The sequence below is a fragment of the Ptychodera flava genome, chromosome 22, assembly GCF_041260155.1.
Source record: "Ptychodera flava strain L36383 chromosome 22, AS_Pfla_20210202, whole genome shotgun sequence".
Lineage (NCBI taxonomy): Eukaryota > Metazoa > Hemichordata > Enteropneusta > Ptychoderidae > Ptychodera > Ptychodera flava.
In genome coordinates, this window is record NC_091949.1 from 20,244,633 (window position 1) to 20,265,728 (window position 21,096).

At 37.1% G+C, this 21,096-nt stretch overlaps 1 protein-coding gene across 1 annotated transcript; it reads right to left on the bottom strand.

Annotated features, from left to right (window-relative positions):
* Positions 1–7,775: 7,775 nt before the first annotated feature.
* LOC139122908 (acetylcholine receptor subunit alpha-like) lies at positions 7,776–19,445 on the bottom strand. Its single transcript, XM_070688771.1, has 6 exons — positions 19,321–19,445; positions 15,146–15,276; positions 14,588–14,632; positions 14,184–14,293; positions 13,127–13,662; positions 7,776–11,682 (listed from the first exon to the last, which is right to left on the bottom strand). Exons 1-6 carry the CDS (start codon positions 19,373–19,375, stop codon positions 11,081–11,083), a joined length of 1,479 nt encoding a protein of 492 aa, XP_070544872.1. The 5' UTR covers positions 19,376–19,445; the 3' UTR covers positions 7,776–11,080.
* Positions 19,446–21,096: the final 1,651 nt, after the last annotated feature.

Consider the following 21,096-nt stretch of genomic DNA (forward strand, 5'->3'; position numbering starts at 1 on the left):
CGAATCTTCATTTCCTCGATGAAGATGCTTACAGATGATGATAACAGATGCTATACCAAACCTAGTGTCCAACTATATGCTACTATAAATCCAACAGATGTTAAAACACATCTTCTTCAATTAATTGTAAATACATATTCTGACTCATTACAATAATTAAAGCGAAAATAACAGATGTTATAAGTGGGTGTCTACCCTGAACTTCCAACTTGGTCGTCAAGTTTAACTTGTTCACATTCTGTCGGTGCCTTAATGGAATCGATATTTGTCACGGTTTCATATTAACATATAACTGTCCAACTCATGAAGTCGGCTTACATAAAGGGCATTGAATTCTGTGTCTTAACGAAAGTTTTCTGAGGAGCAAATTGCCTCCGAAACGCTCTGTATAATGAGTGTGTACGTGACGGCTGCGATCGCGTTCGCGATATCTCCGTAATCTGTTTGCCCGCAAATCAAACTCGGATCAATAGATACAGCCTCAGTTCCTCCACCCACAGCCTTCGTTTCCCGATTCGCTTCAGTTATGTCATGGCAAAGAAAGAAAGAAAGAACTGAAAAATATCAAATTTCTTAAACTGGAACTTGCTCAGCTCATTTACCGAAGTTCCGAAGTCATGTTAACGTCCATAATGAGAATGATTCAACTAACGCTGGTCCGCCATATGTACACACACAGAGTAACATACACAGAGTGGCAACACTATTGTTTAAGGCGTGAAGCGGTTACGTAAGCAATCCATGTTTGCCTCGCCTCACGAAGCTCTTGGCTCTCTTTTCCGAAGAGTGCCGACCATGCACCCTTCGGTAATTTTCGGATTTTCACCAATTGTTAAGCGAAAGTATGTTCGACAAAGTTTGTGTTGTTGTTGTCGTGTGGTGCTGATCGGCATTGATCTGCTTGCAAAAACGGGAATGTTTTGAGCTTCAGGAAAGTGGGTTTTACCGTTTTAAAAATTCCTCTCATATTTTTATGAATATATAATGAGTGTGTTTGAACCAAATTTGAAAGTCTTTTATCGATACTGTCTGGTTTTACTCAATGGTTTACGGTCAGTCATACCGTCTTTTACACGTGCGTCAAGAAAGGACATGTTTATGAAACTGCTGGCGTGTTATGTTTTGATTGGCGTGAAGCAGTGTTTCTGGCCTGAGAGCTCACAAAGTAACTATGGTTGCTACGCGACTGGCAGTATGATGCCATCTCGTCGTATGTTTCGCATAATCTCGTGTAATTATCAACCACAAACAAAGCCTCCAAAAAGTTTAACACCTTTGAAGCTCATTTTAATATGAAAAGCCAATAGTCTACCGAGACGACCATGGAACAAAAGGCATGCAAGTGTTGCCACTCTGTCTATGTTACTCTGTGGTACACATGAATAGATAGCTCCGCACGATCAGATTGCCGAACTTTGCACAATTATGGAATTGGCCTGTACATAGTGCAAATGATCATCAAAGAAGTGATAAACTTTTGCAAATTTGCAATTTCGTATAGTGAAATAATCAATTCTCGATGAACATTGACTAAAATTTATTCATCGTGACATGGGCAGAAAACTAAACCCTGCCAGGAAAGTGGTAGGAAGTAGCCAGGTGAACGACGCAACGTCATGACTGATAGCTAAAATCAGAGAAATTAAAATACAGCAAGTTCACGACATCACGGTAAGGGTCGAGACTTCCATGAATCTCGTGTATCACGATATGATCGACTATACACTCGGTTGCTTGTCGGGTGACCTCAAAAACTCAACACGAGTTTTTTTTCTGAGCAATTTTTTACGGAAAATTTACCAACGTTAGACTGGAATCAATGGCAATCCGGGTCATCTTTGTTATAGCAGCGGAGACTCAAAGAGCCGTCCTTGGACACATGTAGGCCTTGGGCTTTTAAAGTATCGGATTTAAGCTACTGTACCAGTTGTAACCTCCACAAATGTAATAATCTCCACAAATGTAATATCAACTACAATTGTAATACAATGCACCCATAAATGTAATATCGCCCATAAATGTAACAAAAATCAACAATAAATGTAATAAAAACACCAACCACAAATGTAATAAATGGTAACCATAAATGTAATAAGAAAAACACCCATAAATGTAGTACTTATCAACCATAAATGTAATAAATCTATTTTGTCGTTGCAATTGAGGAATTAGCCCTTAAATATTGATCTATGTAATAAGGAAAGCAACTCCACACATTATTCATTTCTTAATTGTTTGCGTTTAGTGTGTTTTGCATATTTGAAAGTGTATTTTGCGTTTCCCTATTTTATGTTCAAAACTGATTGGCCATGGCGAGACACAGCTGTAATCTGAATGTCAGTGCAGTCTCTACCCCAGCGTTGAAGAGACTGTATAACACTACGATCCTTTAACGCCGGTTTTTCGAAAATTGCCGTACTTTCTTAATCAATCGCCTCAAATTCGTCTTCAGTGGATAAATTGTGTGGAATAATCGATAGATTTTCTGTATTCCTATGTTGTCCCGCTTGAAGTTTGTTCCTTCACTAGGGATGCCAGGATGTCTAATTTTGTTCTACTGTGTTCAAAGTAGTGTTCGTATTGATTTTTACTAGATTGAAATATATGTTCTCGTCAACATATTTTATGTCGTAAGTTTCTGTATAAGGTTTTATATTTCTCTGTTATTTGTTCTCAGTCATCTGTCATAAACTTTGTGTGGTATCACTGGTTGACGAGTTATTTTGACGCTTCCTTATTATGTAATTATCAGTGTCTAGAACAGTTACTGCTTTTCCACTTCCATGTCTAACGGTTTGATCAGTACCGCCGTTTTCTGATTGTGTTCTCAAAGTATTCTATTCTGTGTTTCTGAAAGGAAACATAGTTTCAGGGAAGTATGCAATTAGTCAGGTGGCTTAACAAAAATATCGTTACACGGATGACAAAAGTGCCAAATTTGCTACAGAGGTTCGCATACATGTGTAGATCAAATTAGCTATTGCTCCAAAAATTTGGGCCACCGGAAAGGCTTGATGACGTCATAAATTCAAAATGGCCGCTGTTGTATTGCTTAAAATGGTGAAATACTGCTAATTCAGCCGTTGTCAATATTATTTTGAATAAACTGACACAAAAATCCCAAATTACAAATATAAAACATAAAATTGATGCAAATCAATTATTGTGATGACGTCATAAAGCCAAAATGGCCTACCAAATTCAAAATATCCCCCATAATATCGTGTGATAATATTCAATTACTGTTGATGAAGCCTGTGTCCAGCTTTTTAGTGCCTGAACTGAAATCAACACCCCAATTACAGACAAAACATATAATTGATGCAAATTAATTATTGTGATGACGTCATAAAAACAAAATGGCAACCGAAACAAAATGGCCTATTATGAAGTTCACTTTGCTTAGTACAATAGTCCATTTAGGCCTACGTGACAAAATAATAGTTTCAAGGTAATGTACAATTTGTCTTGATGATCCTTAAACTCAAAATAAATGATAAATGCTAATGTACCAAAACTTAGCCAATAAGCTCAACTCGAGTTGCAAACTATTATGAAATTCTTGAGTATTTAACAATGGCCTCTGTCTGGAAAAGTGAATCAAGGAAATGAGGGCAACTTTACATATCGGTCCTACCTTTGAAAGTGTTATGATATAGTAAGTAGAACAATAGTAGTGTGATTTCATGATAACGAAAAACATGGCGAGATCTAGAAACCGGTGAATAAATCATGCCTTGACCCCCTGGTCATGTGACCTTGGCATCCGAAAAACGGTTTTATGTTTGTGATTTTGGTCTTTTGCTTCCTTTGTTTGAGAAGCCTTTTTCCTTTGTTGAATTTTCTTTATGTCTCGATGTGTGATGACAAACATAGTTTTTTGCTACAGTAGTTCTCTTTTGGAGGATGTGCTAGCCTAAAAAGACCGTTCGTCAGGGTTTTATGAACAAAGAGAAGACTTTTTAACTGTTGAAGCTAGCTTACCTTGCTTTTTTGCAGCTTTCGTGAATTTTATGAAAAGCGTCTTTGCCTTTCGTTTTGGTATCGTTTTCAAATTGCTGTTGGGAACCAAAAACATAAAAAACGCCAGGAAGAACATAAACAGAAATTCTAAGATTAAGCAAAAGCAAAAACTCAGAAAGATTCTAAGATTCATCGAAAATCTTGCAAATCAACCTTATACCAAATGTTGAAATCAGAGCATTAAGCAAAAGCTTGAAATTTATTCCCATTCCGAAGTGCCTATACAGAAAAATTGTCCTATCAGATATCAACAAATCTATTCGCATCATAAGATTGTGCAATATCATGAGAAACAAACGATCAATTCATCAATCAATCAATCAGACATCTGTTCTAAAATAATCCAATGTCGAGACTACTAACAGGGAAAACCAAGAATTGTAAAAACTGTCTCGAAGCAACTTAGATCTCTAGAGGAAATACAATTCGCAACCCACATCAGAAAGAAACAACTCTAACAGAAAAGACTCCTCTGTACAATCTGTCTAAAAAACAAATCACAATAGAACCCATTAATGAAGAAAGAGGTATAGCAATTGTGAATACGACAAACTTAAAGACAGCTGCGAAATGTACACTATTACTGTACATTAAGGCAACACTTTGCGACATTAACTATACGGTGGAAATTGTATATGATATCGTTTATCTGCGACAAGAAGATCATTGACGGGATGATCTAAAGTTTCCCCATTCCCATAAGTAGAATAATTTGTACACCACGATGGTATCTCCTGCCAAAAATACACAAAACCCAAGCAGAAGTAACAATCATCAATAGAAATGGCTGCTCGAGCCCAATAAATCAAATCTCGGAATTTCTAGACTTTGTCATTAAACCAATCATGCAAAGACGACTAACATATGTCAGGGACACGAAAACTTCATTAACAAGTTAGAATCAATAAAAATACAAACAAATTCTATTCAGGTAATATTAGACGTGTTATCAATGTAGAAAAATATGCCAAAAATGAAGCCATAAATACAGTGATCGACAGCGTTGGACTCTGAAACATTACCAGCCAACTCATACGATACAAAAAACCCACCAACAGCGTACATGAAAGCCTTACTGTCGATTATTCTGAAACGCAACATATTTTTATTCAACCGAGAGAAATACAAACAAATCTATGGATGACGCATGGGCTCACCAGAAATAGCTGATATCACATACCATGAAATGGAGAAAACTATATTAAATCCCAAATCCGGTCAAATATTCGTACGGAAACGTTTAAAAGGTAACATTTTCATGATTTACTCAGGAACATAACATAAACTTATAACATGCAGACCAGTTGCGACGAGTGCAACACCCTATACCCTACATTCAACTTGGGAATTCTTAATTGAACATTCTATCGACAAAATCTCATACCCTGACCTTGTGGTCTTCAAATGCCAGAGACGCAATCGAGAGAGATGGCTCGATTGTAAAACCCACACAAAACCATCTGACGATATTTGTCTGCCACCAACCTTCAAATGCTTCATTGAAGGTGAATTACTCAGATATGTTTGCACATGCAACAACAATATGGACTTCATAAAAAAGGTCAACTTCTCAACGCAAAAACTTCAGCAACGAGATTACAGAAAGAAAGACATAACTTGTATCAAAAAGAAGTTAATGTAACAAAACGTATCGGCCATCCTTCATCAACAAAAATAAGAGTAATGATGAAACTCAAAACTTGTCAGCACGACCTCATCATAGCCAGCCTAATCAAACTATGTGATACTGGAAAATAATGAAGGACGATTATACGTTGGCCATGGTTTTTTAGAAAACCTATAATAACATATAAAGAAAGAAAAACATACAAGATATCCTCCTTCTAGCAAAATTCAAACACAAGGAGAGTACAAATGAACGGTCTGAGCAACAATTCACGCAACAATCGTACTACAACATAATGATCTTAGCATCTCTCTTTGATGGCTACCATCAAACTAAGCATGTTGGAATACAAGACCATTCAAGTGATTGAAGTAGGGTCCTCGCTTTGGCCAGAAATGCCGCTAGGAGGAATCACCAACAACTTTTTTCTGGGACCAAGGTCACAATAAGAGGGTCAAAACACTATCGATTCACTGGTTTCTCACCATGTTTCCCTATCACGAAACCACATTGATCTACTCACTACACCGTATCATAAACAAGGTTGAACCAGTGTGTGAAGTTGTCGTCATTTCCTTTTATATCAATTTGATTTTTCAAACACAGATTATTGTTTAATAATAAATAATGTCATAAGAGTTTGTTACTTGTGTTGAACTTATTGGCTAAGCTTTGGTACATTTATCTTTTATTTTAATACAAATTGTACCATCAGTTTGTCACAAAAATGCGCTATTGTACCAAGCATAGTGAACGTCATAATAGGCTTAATTAACAGTGCTTTAACATTTTAGACAATGTTACGGCAGACATTTTGAATTTGGTCGGCCATTTTGGCTTTATGACGTCATCATAATGATTGATTTGCGTCAATTTAATGTTTTATTTATAATTGAGAATGTTTGTGTCAGTTTATTCAAAAAATATTGAAAACTGGCTGAATAAACCGTATTTTACCATTTTTAAGCAATATAATGGCGGCCATTTTGAATTTATGACGTCATCGAGCCTTTCCGGTGGCCAAAATTTTTGGAGCAATAGCTAATTTTGATCTACACATATATGTGAACCTCTGTAGAAAATTTGGCACTTTTGTCATCCGTGTAACGATCTTGCTGTTTTTTGTTGCTAAGCCACCTGACTAAATAACATTACACTAGTCTTATTAAAGTTATTATTTACTCAGGGCATTGATGAACAAATGATCACATATGCAAGTTCAAGTTTATTACATTTATGGTTGAGTTTTATTACATTTATGGTTAATTTGTTTATTACATTTGTGGTTGCGGGTTGTTACATTAATGGTTGACTATTTTATTACATTTGTGGTTGATATTACATTTGTGGAGATTATTACATTTGTGGAGGTTACACCAGTCACTCACGTTCATGTGCCTGCCTCTTCACAGCTACTTACCGTTGGTGGCGTAATCGGAAGACCCGCTTGTATGGCACGTTTATAACCTGGGTACATTAAAACTCATCATTGTTAATCATCCTGAACTTTCCGATAAATGTAAAGTAAGGTAAATTCGGTTGGTATTTTGCGCGCGTAGGTTTTCGGAATTTTTTTAGAAATAAACATATTTTTTTCTTGCAGCGTTGTCCAGCATTGGCGATATTCAGTCCCGAAATAAAGCGATCACTTTCTAATTGCAACAAAATACTTCCTTACAGCAGTCATGTTACAATCATTTAACTATGTGGTGAAGTAAAATTGTTTCCTTTGGGAGCATATAGTTCCGGGAATGAGTGGATAGTATGAGAAAACTGTCAAATAATGGCGTACTATTTTTGTCATTTTTTTGTATGTTTTTTTTAATAACTTACCCTTTGTTTTGCGACTCACACATGCTGGCGGTAGGCGTGTAATACCGCCTAACTTCTTTTTGGATTTTCAATAGACGTTTCTCTGGCCTTACAAAATGTTGCAAGAATATTGTACAAAGCGTGTCCTTATCACACCAGCATGACAACACAGAGACAATACGTATGTCAACGAGCCTATTGCTTACCATCTGAGAGAGACTGGACCGTGAGATAAGAACTTTTTATTCTTTTACAGTATGGAAAAGAGTAAAAACAAGGCGTGCCGAAAAGAGAAACAAAATGTAGTCTCTTCAGAAAGCACTTTCAAAAAGTGTATGTTAACATGACATTTAAACAGTAAAAAGGTTTGAAAATAAGTCAAACAACTAGCTCACAACTCTCTCCATTCAAAGAACGGATGCTAAACAGTTCCTTCTCACTGACACTATTGGCACTGCTGAAGGTTAACTTTCTGAAATTCTATTATCTTTCTGTTATATATTAATACAGGAATGACTAAAATTATTTTGTTGCTGCAATAGTATGCACTCCTGTGAATTACTTTTAACGTCCTTTGTTATCTTGTAAAGTACTTTCCACACTTTTTTCTATTCACCGATTTTGCACAAATATCGTTTTGAATATTCTATTAGCGATCAAAAGGCTAACGTTACACTGACGACTTTGAAAGATTTTTACAGAATTACTTGTATTGGGAGCCGTCATTATGTACGGCCGGAGGGGGGTGGTCGGAGGAATCTGAGGGGGACACTCAAAAATTGAATACTTGAATGTGGTTGCTCAAAATCTTGAGAGGAAGAAGGGGTTGCTCAATTTTTTGTGCGAAATAAATTTATAAACCACCACTCAGACTGGACCATTCCACGCATCAATTTCTCAAAATTTTCGATACGAGAGAGGGACACCCGCTCTCGTGCTCTACCCCTTGGAGTATTCTACCAGTTTTACCAGTAAAAGACAAATGGAAAACACATCTCAAATTGCACCGGACTGCACCATTGTATACATCAATTTCTCAAATTTTTCACAGGATCTATAACAAAACTTAACTGTTGTGAATTTATCCTTTATTATCACAGAAACATATTTTTATTGACTTCGGTTCAATAACCATTTTGAAAATTAGCCATACCGTATTCAGGCTTTTCATTACAAGCTGGCAGCTAAAGAAATGACACAAGAAGGTCACAGATTTTCCATTCCTTCGAATTCTTTGGTCTTCAGTCTCTCGCAAACTGAGCACTGTTTTTTACAAAATGTATTGTCGTTGTTTGGTTGTTGAATATTGTGACTCAAACCCTAATCATGCAAAAAATGTAGTAAAAATATCAGTTTTCAATGTAATTTTCAAACAATTTTACCATGTGCAAAATAAATTGAAACACCTCTCAGATTGCAACTTTACACATATTAACTTCTCAAAAAAATTTCAACGCAAGATAGGGAACGGCTCCCTTACTTTAACACATTATTCGGACAACAACAATGTCTAGCACTGTGGTATAGCACTCGGTAGCCTAGAGACTCACAACCCCATACTTGGTAGTCCACGCGCTTCTGGCTCAACGCAAACTGGTCAGTACGCAAACCACAGTGCGCAGTCAGAGTGAGTGCTGTGAAAGAGTTACTGTATAGCGCAAAATTTACTATCAAATTGACAGGAAGGTGTATAGATATTCCAGGAATAACTCGCTTTGCCCATCTTATTTTGGGTCACCTTTGTTTATTTCAGACTTTATCATAACCGTGATGTCCGGGTCGTCCCATTATTTGTGAGACCCCTATTTCTTGTACCGTCTATAAACACGATTGGAACTAATTTGGGATAATCGGATGGTGAAGTAATGTCGATTTAATCTACAAATGTTATCTCATCTGCTTTTCTTTTTATATCACACATTTGTTTTCATGAGTAATTTGCAATATTGCAACATTCAGCTATATGGCATATAACTCTTTTGAGAAATTTGCAAAATATGAAAATCCAATTATCCAAAATTAGTTCAAATCGTGTTTATAATTGATTTATCAGTTCAGCAAAATATATCATCATATCTTAATAAAAAAATTGACAGATTAAAACTTTGTACCTTACATACAGTTCTGTAAAAAACTTTGCAGTTTGGACAAAATCCCTAGTTTTTTGGTGATACAGTAATTCCTTGCTCTAACGACCACCAGTAGTACGAATTATCGGTTAAATAACGTACGTACAATTTGTTCCCCGGGCCAGGCTAGCCAGGATTCGAATTCCCTCATTTGAACGAACACCTCAGTTTAATGAACGTTTTCTCTGTCCCCAAGCATGGTCGTTAGAGCGAGGGTTTACTGTATTTTTATCTCTTGATAAATGCTTTTTAACTGTTGCTTAAAATAGGATTATTTAAATGTTTATTAATTTTTTTATTACAGGCTGTAATATGCATCCCTCCGTAATCTAAATCATCTGCCCCTAGCACAGATCCTACACGCACTTTAACACAGAGTGTCGGCCAACTTGGTGATTTGTTGAAGGGCTAATGACCGTCAGGTTTGAGAATACGTGTTTTATCACAATAATTGTTCCGGGAAAACAAGTATATCTTTCCCCTCTCTCACCAAAAAATTGACATATGCTGTATTAGTCTTGCGGACAAATGAAATCTAATCTGGACTTCATGTAGTATGCGCCTCGAAAGTGAAAGACAAAATTTTGCTCAAACTTTCCTCAATGAGACTTTCGACGATTTTCTTACCGAATCAAGACTAAAAATCAGGGGTCACCGTGCAAAAATTGTTTCTAGAGAGACAAATTACTTAAGATTTCCCGATATTTGAAATTCAAAATGGCCACCATTCCTGTATTAACTCTATCGGGAAAAATAAAATTTTCGATTTTCGAAAAACTAAGATGATGAAAACTTTCCTTACGCCAGGAGCTTTAAAATGACCCCCTCCAAAAAAAGTGGTAGATAAGAAAAATATTGATAAAACTTGAATCAGTTTCGTACGGTGGATACCACTTTGAGTTGGAGTAAGGAATTCCAAATAGCCGAATTGTTGACGTTCCAGTGGAAACAAAGTTTGCTTTCTTGGCTGCTTTAAGATACTAGGAATTCGCCTCGGGGACAGATATTCGGCCTTTAACACTATTACAATTCTTTTCTGATGTACCACTTGCGGACCTTATTTTAAAGCTCTTGGAGTGAGAAAAAAAATTCACCGTCTTATTTCTAGATATGGCGGTAATTTTGACTTTCAAAACTCGGTAAATATCAGGCTATTTGTTTCTCCAGTAAAACACGATTTGCATGATAACCCCTGATTTTCATTATCTTATATGCTGAGAAAGTGGTTGAGTGTTTCGTTGAGGAAAGTGTGTGCAAAAGTTCAAGTCTTTCACTTTTGAGGCGCGTACAACCTTAAAGACAAAACTGGAGTGCGTACAGTTTGTTACCATGGAATTAATAATGACACTGAGTGATATAGTATTGAAGCAAAGTTACGTCATTTTGAATGCTGCCAAATGTATTTGCATAGAATATTGCAAACAATGTAAAGAAATCATATAATTAGAACTATTATTATCAAAAAGTGATATCTTGCGTGTTTCGCATGTTATATCGCACAGTCTTGTGGAATGTTCATATCGCTTTGAAATGCTATTGCCATAGCGAAACCAGCCGACGTTGCAAAAGTACCAAGCAGAAATACCCAAAACAGGAATCTGTCGAGAACATAGGCGATTTCTTTCCATTCTTCTTCCATCTTGAAATTTTCTTCGTCATCCTCGTGCTTTTGTACAAGTGACGAAATGCCTTTGGCGACCTCCTTGAAGCGATCATCTGGATTATTGTCTCGCCGTCTGTTCGCTGGATGTTCGGTGTCTCCTCTGCTGGGAAAGTCGTGCTTGGCATTCGAATCGCCGCTGTGATCGGAAACGAAGACCATGGTTGCGTTCGGACCGGCGGCAGTAGCGATGACCGAACTGAGCCGGTGACTCGTTCGCCGCCGCAGAGATGGGTTAAAACTCCGCCGCCTGAACGTGGCAGGTCTCGCTCGTCGTTTCCGACAGACCAACCTCGGTAGGTGTTTGATACACGTTTTGCCGATCGCAGGGACTTCTGAATAACCAGGCGGGACGTTGTAGAGGTTCAACACCATGACTGTTGCAATACAGGACAATCCAACGATGATTATCATACATGCGAAATACACACCTACGAGAGAATTTGATATACAGATATTATCACACTATCGACATCTGCGTGTGCAGTTTGGACCATCCGATGACGTCGATCACAGTCCCTCCACGTGTGTAGAGGGACTGTGCCTCGATAGGTCACCTCAGTAGCGAGAGCGCGACGCTGACTAGTTTATGAGTCGTAGACAACGGCAAATCGTAATCATATTACTTTTTCTCGGGAAGGTTTTAGCTCTATTTTGCTTTGAAATATTCGATAATCCAACAGCTCTAAGCATCTAAACTTCCAACGATTCCCTAAGCAATTTTTCGTATTTTTTGAATTTCAAATCATAGTTGCATAGTTAGATTTTCGCAACACGTGTTTTTAAAAGAGGGTTTTTAGATCAAAAGCAAAAAGTACTTTAACTGTAATTAGCAGCTCATTAAGCGGTACATATTTGTTCTGTGGTTTTTTTTAACAAATTACATATTTAAGAAATATGAGTCGATATTTTATGGAATACCTCTAAGAAGATAATGTGAACAATATAGAATCAAAGGTTTTAATAGTTTAAGCGATAAGAAGATTCATAATCGACAAATTATGATTTTGAGTTGTGAAATCTGAAAACTTTTACTCCAGCAAGCTTTAGTCCATATAAACTACTACGTTAAGCCGTCTAACAGCATGAATGAACTAATACGGCATATGTAAAGCTTAAGTTATAAAAATCTTACCCTTTCTGCGAGAAACTGAAAACGTTAATAAACTACTGAAATTTTCGCAGATGATGTCCCTTTTCCGCTATTTTTTATTATTTATTATTGGGTATTTTAATTTTTATTATTGGGTACAGCGTTTTCCTTGATCGTATGGGTCCCATACGACCTTTGAATGCAGTTCCGACGACTGTATCCCTTTAATATACGGGAGTTTAACGAATAGGGCGTATGGCGTTTGAATCATCGGCCTTTAAGCGACAAGTCGATGATGCCATGGGATCAAGAGTTTCTTAATAGGGGCACTTTAAAGAAACGATCATAAACCAGAATGATATTTGTTTCGTTTTGTAGCTTCTATAATTAATTATTAGTGTAGTACGCGCCTCGAAATGAAACCATAAACGTTGAATCAATTTTCCTCAAGGAAAATTTAAACTATTTTCTTTCAAAGTAAAGGATTGCAAATCAGCGGTCAGTGTGTAAAAATTTCGTACAAGAAAATCTAGTATTTACCTAATATTTATCGACACTTTAAATTAGAAATACCCGCCATCCCTGTATTGCGAAAATTTAATTTTCGATTTTTACAATAAATGAACTTTGAAAACTTTATTTACTCAACGAATGAACCAACCGAAGCGGTAGATTAGAAACGTATTGTAAAAAGTTTGGGATTCAAACGTCTGTGCTCGAGGCGCATTCTAACCCTAACACTGAAATTCTTACCGGGATCCGAATATTGTATTGATTCTTACCCAGAAGCGGAATACTTTCGGAACTCGTAGGCAACGACTGCATCATTACTTGTTTGAAGACAAAGAGTGTCAGCAAATTAGTGAAGGACAGTGCGACTCTCTCCCCTGACGCTGGTGGCAGATAGAACGCAAATAACGCTATGACACAAATGACAGCCGTGGGAATGATAACTTTCAGCACGTGGTACGTCAGACGTCGTTGGAGAACGATCATGTACGTCACATCCGGGTATGGCTCGCTGCAGCAATTGTAGAAGCGGTCGTTGCGGTAGGCGGGAACTTTCAAAAGCGACCAGCCCGAGTGAGTCTGGTAGTTGCTGAGGTCTACCTGGTTGTCTTCCGCCGAAATGTTCAACTCTAGACCATGGTAGGTCCAGGAACCGAACTTGAGGGGGCAGCACTGCCTGTCGTGAGGGAATTGCGTGACGTCAATCTTGCAAGTGCTGACCAGTAGAACAGGAGTCGGCCATTTTATACTGCCATCCGATTTTAAGATAACTTTAGTATGTTTGACTTTAAAAGCGTCTTTTCTGACTCTGAAATGATAAGTTTTGATAAATGTTTGTCTCCATTTACTAGGTGAGGCAAAAGGGACCAATGTATTGTCGATTGTCGATTTCGAGGCAGTGTCTTCTATCAGCAAGTTGATTGATATTTTGTTCCATCCTCAGTAAATCCTCAATGTTGTTTGACGACAAGTTTCAAACTCGAAATATTTATCAGGACCTGACTCTACAATTCTTTTCATCAGTATCACTATAACCGACATAATCATCATTACGATCGACATCGTCGTCGTCGTTATCATCATCATCATCATCATCATCATCATCATCATCATCATCATCATCATCATCATCGCCATTTCATTTCTACTGCTCAGGATCTAGGAGCAGAACAAACTCTCTTGTAAGAAACCTGATCTTTTCACTGGCAGTGAAGAGTGCAAAACTTACCGCTTGCACAGATTTCGGCTCACTATCAAGGGAGAATCTTGGAAAAAAGGAGAGATCATTTTCACAAATCAGCGGCCAATTTGGTCGCTAGGGTGACTTACTCATTATACAGCGTTATGTCCGGATTCCAGACTCGTTTTGACGGCACATGTATTTCATCAATACCATCATATTGAGACGAATTCCAGCGAAGTCTCTCGTCAACCCAAAACTTGCGAAAATAAAGTGAGAAGTGATTTTTTTGGTGCATTTCCCCCCGGGAAAAGCTTGTCTAACATAACACATTTGCGAATATATTTGAACCAAATTAAATTAAATAACATGTTTAAGGAGATTCCTCAATTAGTCTTTTCTAGTTAATTGAAATGATGATGAAAGCGCTGAATTGATGCAAACTGATGTCTGTCTTTGAATATTTATGAAATAAGTGGACTTAAGTATGATGTATCAAGAGAAAAAAAAACCAAAACTTATTCACCGCAAATACTATTTATTCCTTCCTCACCTGTCGTAACCAAACGTTGACAGTCAATTTTTCATTCAGTTCATCCTTTAGACGCAAAAAAGGAAAGCATTTTAAAAATTTAGTAATTCCATACCGGATATAGAAATAAATAAACAAACACATAAAACAAACAAACACATAATCAAATAACACAAATAGTAATGAGTTTCACCAAGTTTAGAAAAGTTACAATAGAAAATAAGCTTACTCTACGGCGCATCATTCCCTTAAAATATCGACTATATTTTTTAAATTCTCACTTAAGGAAGAAGTGCTGAAACACAGTTATTTTCTCTCGTCAAATAAGGATGTCGTTATATTTATATCAATGGAATTCACCGCTAATAATATTGGTTTCAATTTATTTTATATATATAAAACTTGGTATATAAAAGTTTGACATAATTGTGATAAGAGGACTGGAACCTGATGGACCGCCTAGCTCATCTAAAGAAACCGACTTCTAGGTCTGCACGAAACTCGCTGATTCTTAACTTCAACTATGCTCTGGTCAATATAGATGGTTGATATCTACGGCTGGTGATAATAGTTTCTTACGAAATCTACGATATGCGTTAATGACATTCCGTGAGTGACGTCAACAGTGCGCGACTTGTCGAGAACCGGTCTCAGCAATGGACTGTAGTCTTTGAAGACATCCTTCAACAATTGAGCTTCGTAGTCTACTCCTGTAACAAAAGAGATCAATCATATGAGAGAGAGAGAGAGAGAGAGAGAGAGAGAGAGAGAGAGAGAGAGAGAGAGAGAGAGAGAGAGAGAGAGAGAGTGAGTGAGTGAGTGAGTGATGGTGGTGAGTGAGTTAGTAACTTCTATTACCTGGTCGTGAGAGCTATATCGCCCGTTTATTACCATGACGGGCCATGCGTTTATGCAAGAAATACATAGCTATTCCCCGAAGCTCAAGGCCGAGGGGTATAGCGATGTGTTCCTTGTGACGCAGGGATATAAGTTATAGCCCGAATAGAGACCAGGTTGTAGATTTTTATAAAACACCACATGCTTATGGTGTTCTATATCATAGCTTTGAATGTCCTGTGATATATAGGCTCTGCGCCAGTATATTTTGAGAAGTTTACTGGGTGATTCCGAGAAGCGGTAACAGTAGTGCCCGCAGTAGTGTCAATTTCTTCACAAAAAGAAGCAAATAATGTCCTTAGTATTTATTTATTTATTTATTTATTTATTTATTTATTTACTTATTTATTTAGTTATTTATTATTTATAGGTTGCCCTAATTACAGGTTCATTTCTTAAAAGCCTGTGCCAGCGTCAGATTGTCTTTCAAAGAAATATACTAGATTACAATTTCAATGGAAAACAAAGGCTATGATACTCCATAATCCTCACAGACTAGAACAAACTTGACCTCGGGGATCAAGTCTCTGGCCTTTAAAGAAAGTAGAAAAGATAAAATAACAACGAAAAACAAGAAAATATAATCACGACAAAAAACGACTTTCGAGTGTTCAAACTCCAAAGCACAAAGTCTCAGATTTCCAGTTAATTTGGAGGGGGGGGGGGTGGCAGTCTACGGTTATTGCAAATATTTGGTCAAAATGAATTTTTGATAACACTGTTGTTCGGAAGTGATTATTTTTGGTCAAAAGTTGTACTATAGTCCAAAGCTGTGAGTCAAAAGCCTATATTTATCAGTAAAAAGTCAACATGAAGAGAAAAAAGAGGGTTCGAAACCGTGGTGTACATCAATAGTACACCCTCCCTATACCACTGCCTTGCCCAAGGCTTCGTATTCCATGCCAAGTTGGTCTCTCGCACAGACTATCTAAGATTTTGTTGGATATGGAACTGTGACGAGAATAAAGGTCTCCCCGTTGATCATGAACGTTACTTAATGGATTTGGGAGAGAGGCGACTAACTCGCCAGGCTGCGCTGCGTTTTGCGCTCATAATTTCTTGCTTTCCTAGGTAGTAGTCTTTCGGTCCAGCCTATTCAACGGTCAGCGTGTCGCCCTTTATATTTTCATGTGAATAACCGGGTTAAACTTGTGGCAGCTGTTGCTTATATTAGTGGGATTTGAATTTCATAACGAATTAGAAAGGGTAACGGTTTTATGATAACGTCACTTTACATTTATGTATTAATTTCTCTTGAATGCACGACATTAGAATACTTTGATTAATTAGAAAAAAAGAACAATTATGTAACCATGGCTACCTCTCTTTCATCATGCGCTACCTCGGGAATTTTTTTGAGTGATCTCGCATACGCTTGTAGGAGAAAATATTAGCAACCGAATTACTTTTTTTTATCTTCGATTGGTTTTTGCCTTATTCCACACCATGTCTGTCACACTCTTCATATTGTTGCGTGATCTTTTGTCTCTGAAACTTGACAATCACACAAAAGGAGTATTTATAACCTTTTCGAGGCAAGAGAGGAAATACATCTGTACTCTCTAGCAAACGTTTGAGGAAGATAGCAACAAATGTAAAAACATATGCTTTTGAACTGAGGTTTTTGTTCTGTAAATTGTACTTCATTAGCTAAAGTCGCTTGATATTATGCAGCCAGTATAGTGTAACCTTTGTTAACAATTGAGGTCAATTAGGAGAACGATTATCATAAGAGCCACGCCTATACATTAAAGTAAAATGAAAATGACACAGCACAAACAGTTTAGCAAATTAAAGTGCACTATCCCGGCTTTTGAATAAGTCATTTTTTAACTATCTGTAACATATCTCTATCATCTCAAAATCAATTTCCAGTGGCTAATTAGTTGCTTAATTTGCCCCATCATAGTCCGCACCGTAATTTGAATATGAAATTAGAGTTCAAACAAATAATGAAAATATATAACTCTCATATATTAACACACTTGTTTGCCTTTGCGAAGTACTAGTGCATGCGATTACATAACGATGTCATACGTTACTAAGAAATTCGACTACCCGCATAAAACATAACTGAAAACGTACTCTTTCACTGTAGAGATGGCTTCCGAATATGACATTTGGTGACATATTACCATAAAATTTATAATGCCCCAGCTGGGAATTAATGCCGCTCGTGCGTGGCGATGGTATGTTACAAAAATTGACACTAGCATCTAAAACATTTGAATCCGATGGCAACATATAAACACTCAAGTAATTCAGTGTAGTTTAATAGCTGTAATTTTCGCTGATGTTTTTAAAAATATTTTTGTTTTAATATTAACAGAAGTTTCTTATTGTCAAAGCATGTTGAGATAAAGAATATTCAGCTTGTCAACTCAGCCTGTACATGATGTGTAGACAGCATTGTTATTGTTGATAGGGGAATTCTGGTGCGGTCTTAAATTCAAATGTAAACAAAATACAGTGCACTCGCTGTGTCGACAAGCTTAACAGTGTTTTGGGGAGTAGAACAAGAACTCGCGATTGACATACAAAACGAAAAAGTAAAAATTATTAAAAGTTCCAGCTACTGGCATTTTCAGAAGGAGACTGGGATAATTTTTTTCTATTTTGGTGAGCGTATTTATCAGCTTCAGTAGCTACGAAGAATATGTTCGACATTAATCTCGAAGGAAAAATTTCATGCACCTCGGAGACAGATATTCGGACTACTAAACTTTTACAATTGTCTGATGTACCACTTGTTTGGGCTCATTTTAAAGCTCTTGGGGTAAGACAAAGTTTTACCGTCTCAGTTTTTCAAAAATCGCGAATTTTTCCTCATATAGTTAACACGGGGTGGCAGCTATTTTGAGAATTTCAAATATCGAAAAATATCAGGTGTTTTGTTTTTTTAGTGCCAAAATTTGCACGATGATCCCATATTATTATTTTTATTTGGCAAGAGAATGATTGAAATATTCCATTGCGAAAGTTAAATTTAATTCTTTCCCTTTCGAGGTGCATGCTTCTGCAATCTCTTCTGATAAAGACGATTTCCAAAAACTCACAAGGGTAGCACTCTGTCACTCTCTTTCAAGACATAAAATTCAGTGAATTTTTACACTTACAATGTAAAAAATGAACGAATGTTTTCTTTGACAGGCGATTCATTTGGGTTAGAAAATGATATCATTTCACAGCAAAACACAGTATCTTTATAATTGCACATTTAGCTGCAGTGTGTCTACGAAAGAAGTGGATTTTTATGTAAATGTAACTTCAGGTTGTATCCGACTCGATATTGAACGTTATAAACTTGTCCTTAAACCATTATCACTCATAAAAGAGAATAAAAATCAGGGGTCACCGTGCAAATTTTGGTATAAGAGAAACAATATTCAAATTGCCGCCAACTTTGAAACATGATAGCGAAAACTTAACTCCATGGGCTTCAAAATGAGTGAATACAAGGAGTAGACCACAGAAGTGCCCGGATGTCTGTCCATTTGCGCATTCTACCCTATCTCGTTCATTTCCAATCCCTATTAACGTGTCCATGCTCACTATTGATAACAAGGGGCTTTGGTGAAACCATGGTGGCGAAAGGGTTAAAATCAACGATAAGTTCAGAAGTGATGGTTGATAGTCAATGACCTCTTCCTACAGAGTGAAAGAACGGTGTCAAGTTCACCGATGTCTGTACACTACGGAGTTTGGACAACGGAAAACGTCAAAATGTGATTGGTCAAATATCAGCCTGAAGGAGACGGCAAGGTTACGCTATAGGAACGTCTGCAAAGATATGCGACGATGCATCGTAATGGAGTGACAGTTCAAGGTGATGCAGATTTCAAAATAATTATATTTACCTGCGACAATCTGCCACGTCAGCAAAACTAACAACAAAGTAACTGTTGATATCATCTTCAGGCGATACCGTCGACCATGTACCAATAGGAATACGAGAGATCTGTCAAGCCGACAATTAGGCCTACCGATAGATTTCACACGCCAAGACCGGCATCCTTACACACAGAGGGAAAATTTAATTAACTCTTTCTCATTATCATTATGCCTCCCCATTTGCATATTTTGTGATGACCATCTAGCTGTGTTCCGATTACTATATTTAGTCAATTGTTTTGTTGACCAATGATATTTCATTTACATTTTCCGCTACCAGTGTTTAGAGATGTTGTGGGCATTAAAATAGTCGTCGCGATCTAAAAATGCATTGTCTTTCCACAGAAAAAAGAAAATCGTGCAAGAGAATCGGATGAAAGCATCGAAGTGTAGTCTGGTTAATTTTTACAGCTATTCTCTGTTCAAGCTGTTCAAGCTAGTCATACCTGTTATCAACCTGGATACCTTTCAGTCTTTTGATATTTCTTTTGCTGCATTTTTCATGGAAGATAATATTTCCTTCATTTTTAATCAGACGATTGTACTAGTGATCGCAAATTCGCTCTCGGCGGTAAGTGACTGCCAACCAGTGAATCAACATAGCAACGTATGCCATTGGGATATATGATTATTGTTGACTTTGATATGCTGTCATATCTTTCCTTCGATAACAACTTAAATTACTGCCATCGTCATCTCTTTAAATGAAAATACCCATTTTTATGACATCCCTTTTGCCTCTCCACAATAAATTCCACGACATCCTATTTTCTTCGTTAATTGCTACTCTAAGAACATTATCAAATGATGCCAGATTCCACAATTTTAATGCACGTAAACATCGTAAAAGCAGCTATCATTATTTGCATTTTCAGCATTTAGCTCCGATTAGAGCGCCATCTAGCGACAGGGAGCCTTGCGTACAATCTTCATCATAATGGGACATTATCATCATTTAATGTCGTCAGTCGTCTTTGGCGAGTTACAGCGGAGATACACGTATGGTGTTTTCTGCGCTCGTTCTCAGCGAGTCGGCCTGGACTTCTATAGGGAATAGCGCCCTCTTTAGACGTGAAAATACAAAATTTGACAGCAACATTATGAATTAGCAACATCAGCGTCGTTTGTGCTCTTAGTAAGATATACACAGCATACAAACAAGATACAGAAGGACGCAATAAAATCAGTCAGTTCACAGTCAATAGATGTAGCCAAGGTGAGGTTGACGCCATATAATCCGCCACGTAAACTTTTCCTCGTTATTGATTACAACATTTTAAAAATTGTTAGAAACACTCCTTACAACTATAAGATTATGGAAAGTGAGGTTTCGAAAAGTAGTATTCCACAACAAATATGTTCAAGAAGCAAATTTTAATCTGTGGAGACAGTAGGGTAAAGTATCAAAGATTTTAGACGACTAACGTAATAAAGATATAACGCTAAAGCAACTTATGTTGGATACTTTGATTCATATATCCATCCGTAAAGGGGACGATTTTCACGGTGACAGAATATGTACATACGTGTATATCTGAAAACTTTAGTAATCTCATCGATTTGGTTCTTTTCCCTCCAAAATTTTGCATGGATACTCCACGCTTTCATGTCTTCAAAGAAAATGTTTAAATGTTACACTCTAAGTAAACTGTTCTGGTAGCATTCCTTCGTAATATTTCACATAAAAAAGGAATACTACACTAAAAATACGTTGTTTTTCTCTTGCTCAACCGTGTCTCTAT

Excerpts from the sequence above, each read along its gene's own strand:
- LOC139122908 (XM_070688771.1), bottom strand. The coding sequence starts at position 19,375 with ATGATATCAACAGTTACTTTGTTGTTAGTTTTGCTGACGTGGCAGATT. Across the intron at positions 15,277-19,320 it reads GACGTGGCAGATTGTCGCAG|GAGTAGACTACGAAGCTCAA; the intron begins GTAAATATAATT and ends CTTTTGTTACAG. Across the intron at positions 13,663-14,183 it reads GACATAACGCTGTATAATGA|AGTCAGAAAAGACGCTTTTA; the intron begins GTAAGTCACCCT and ends TTATCATTTCAG.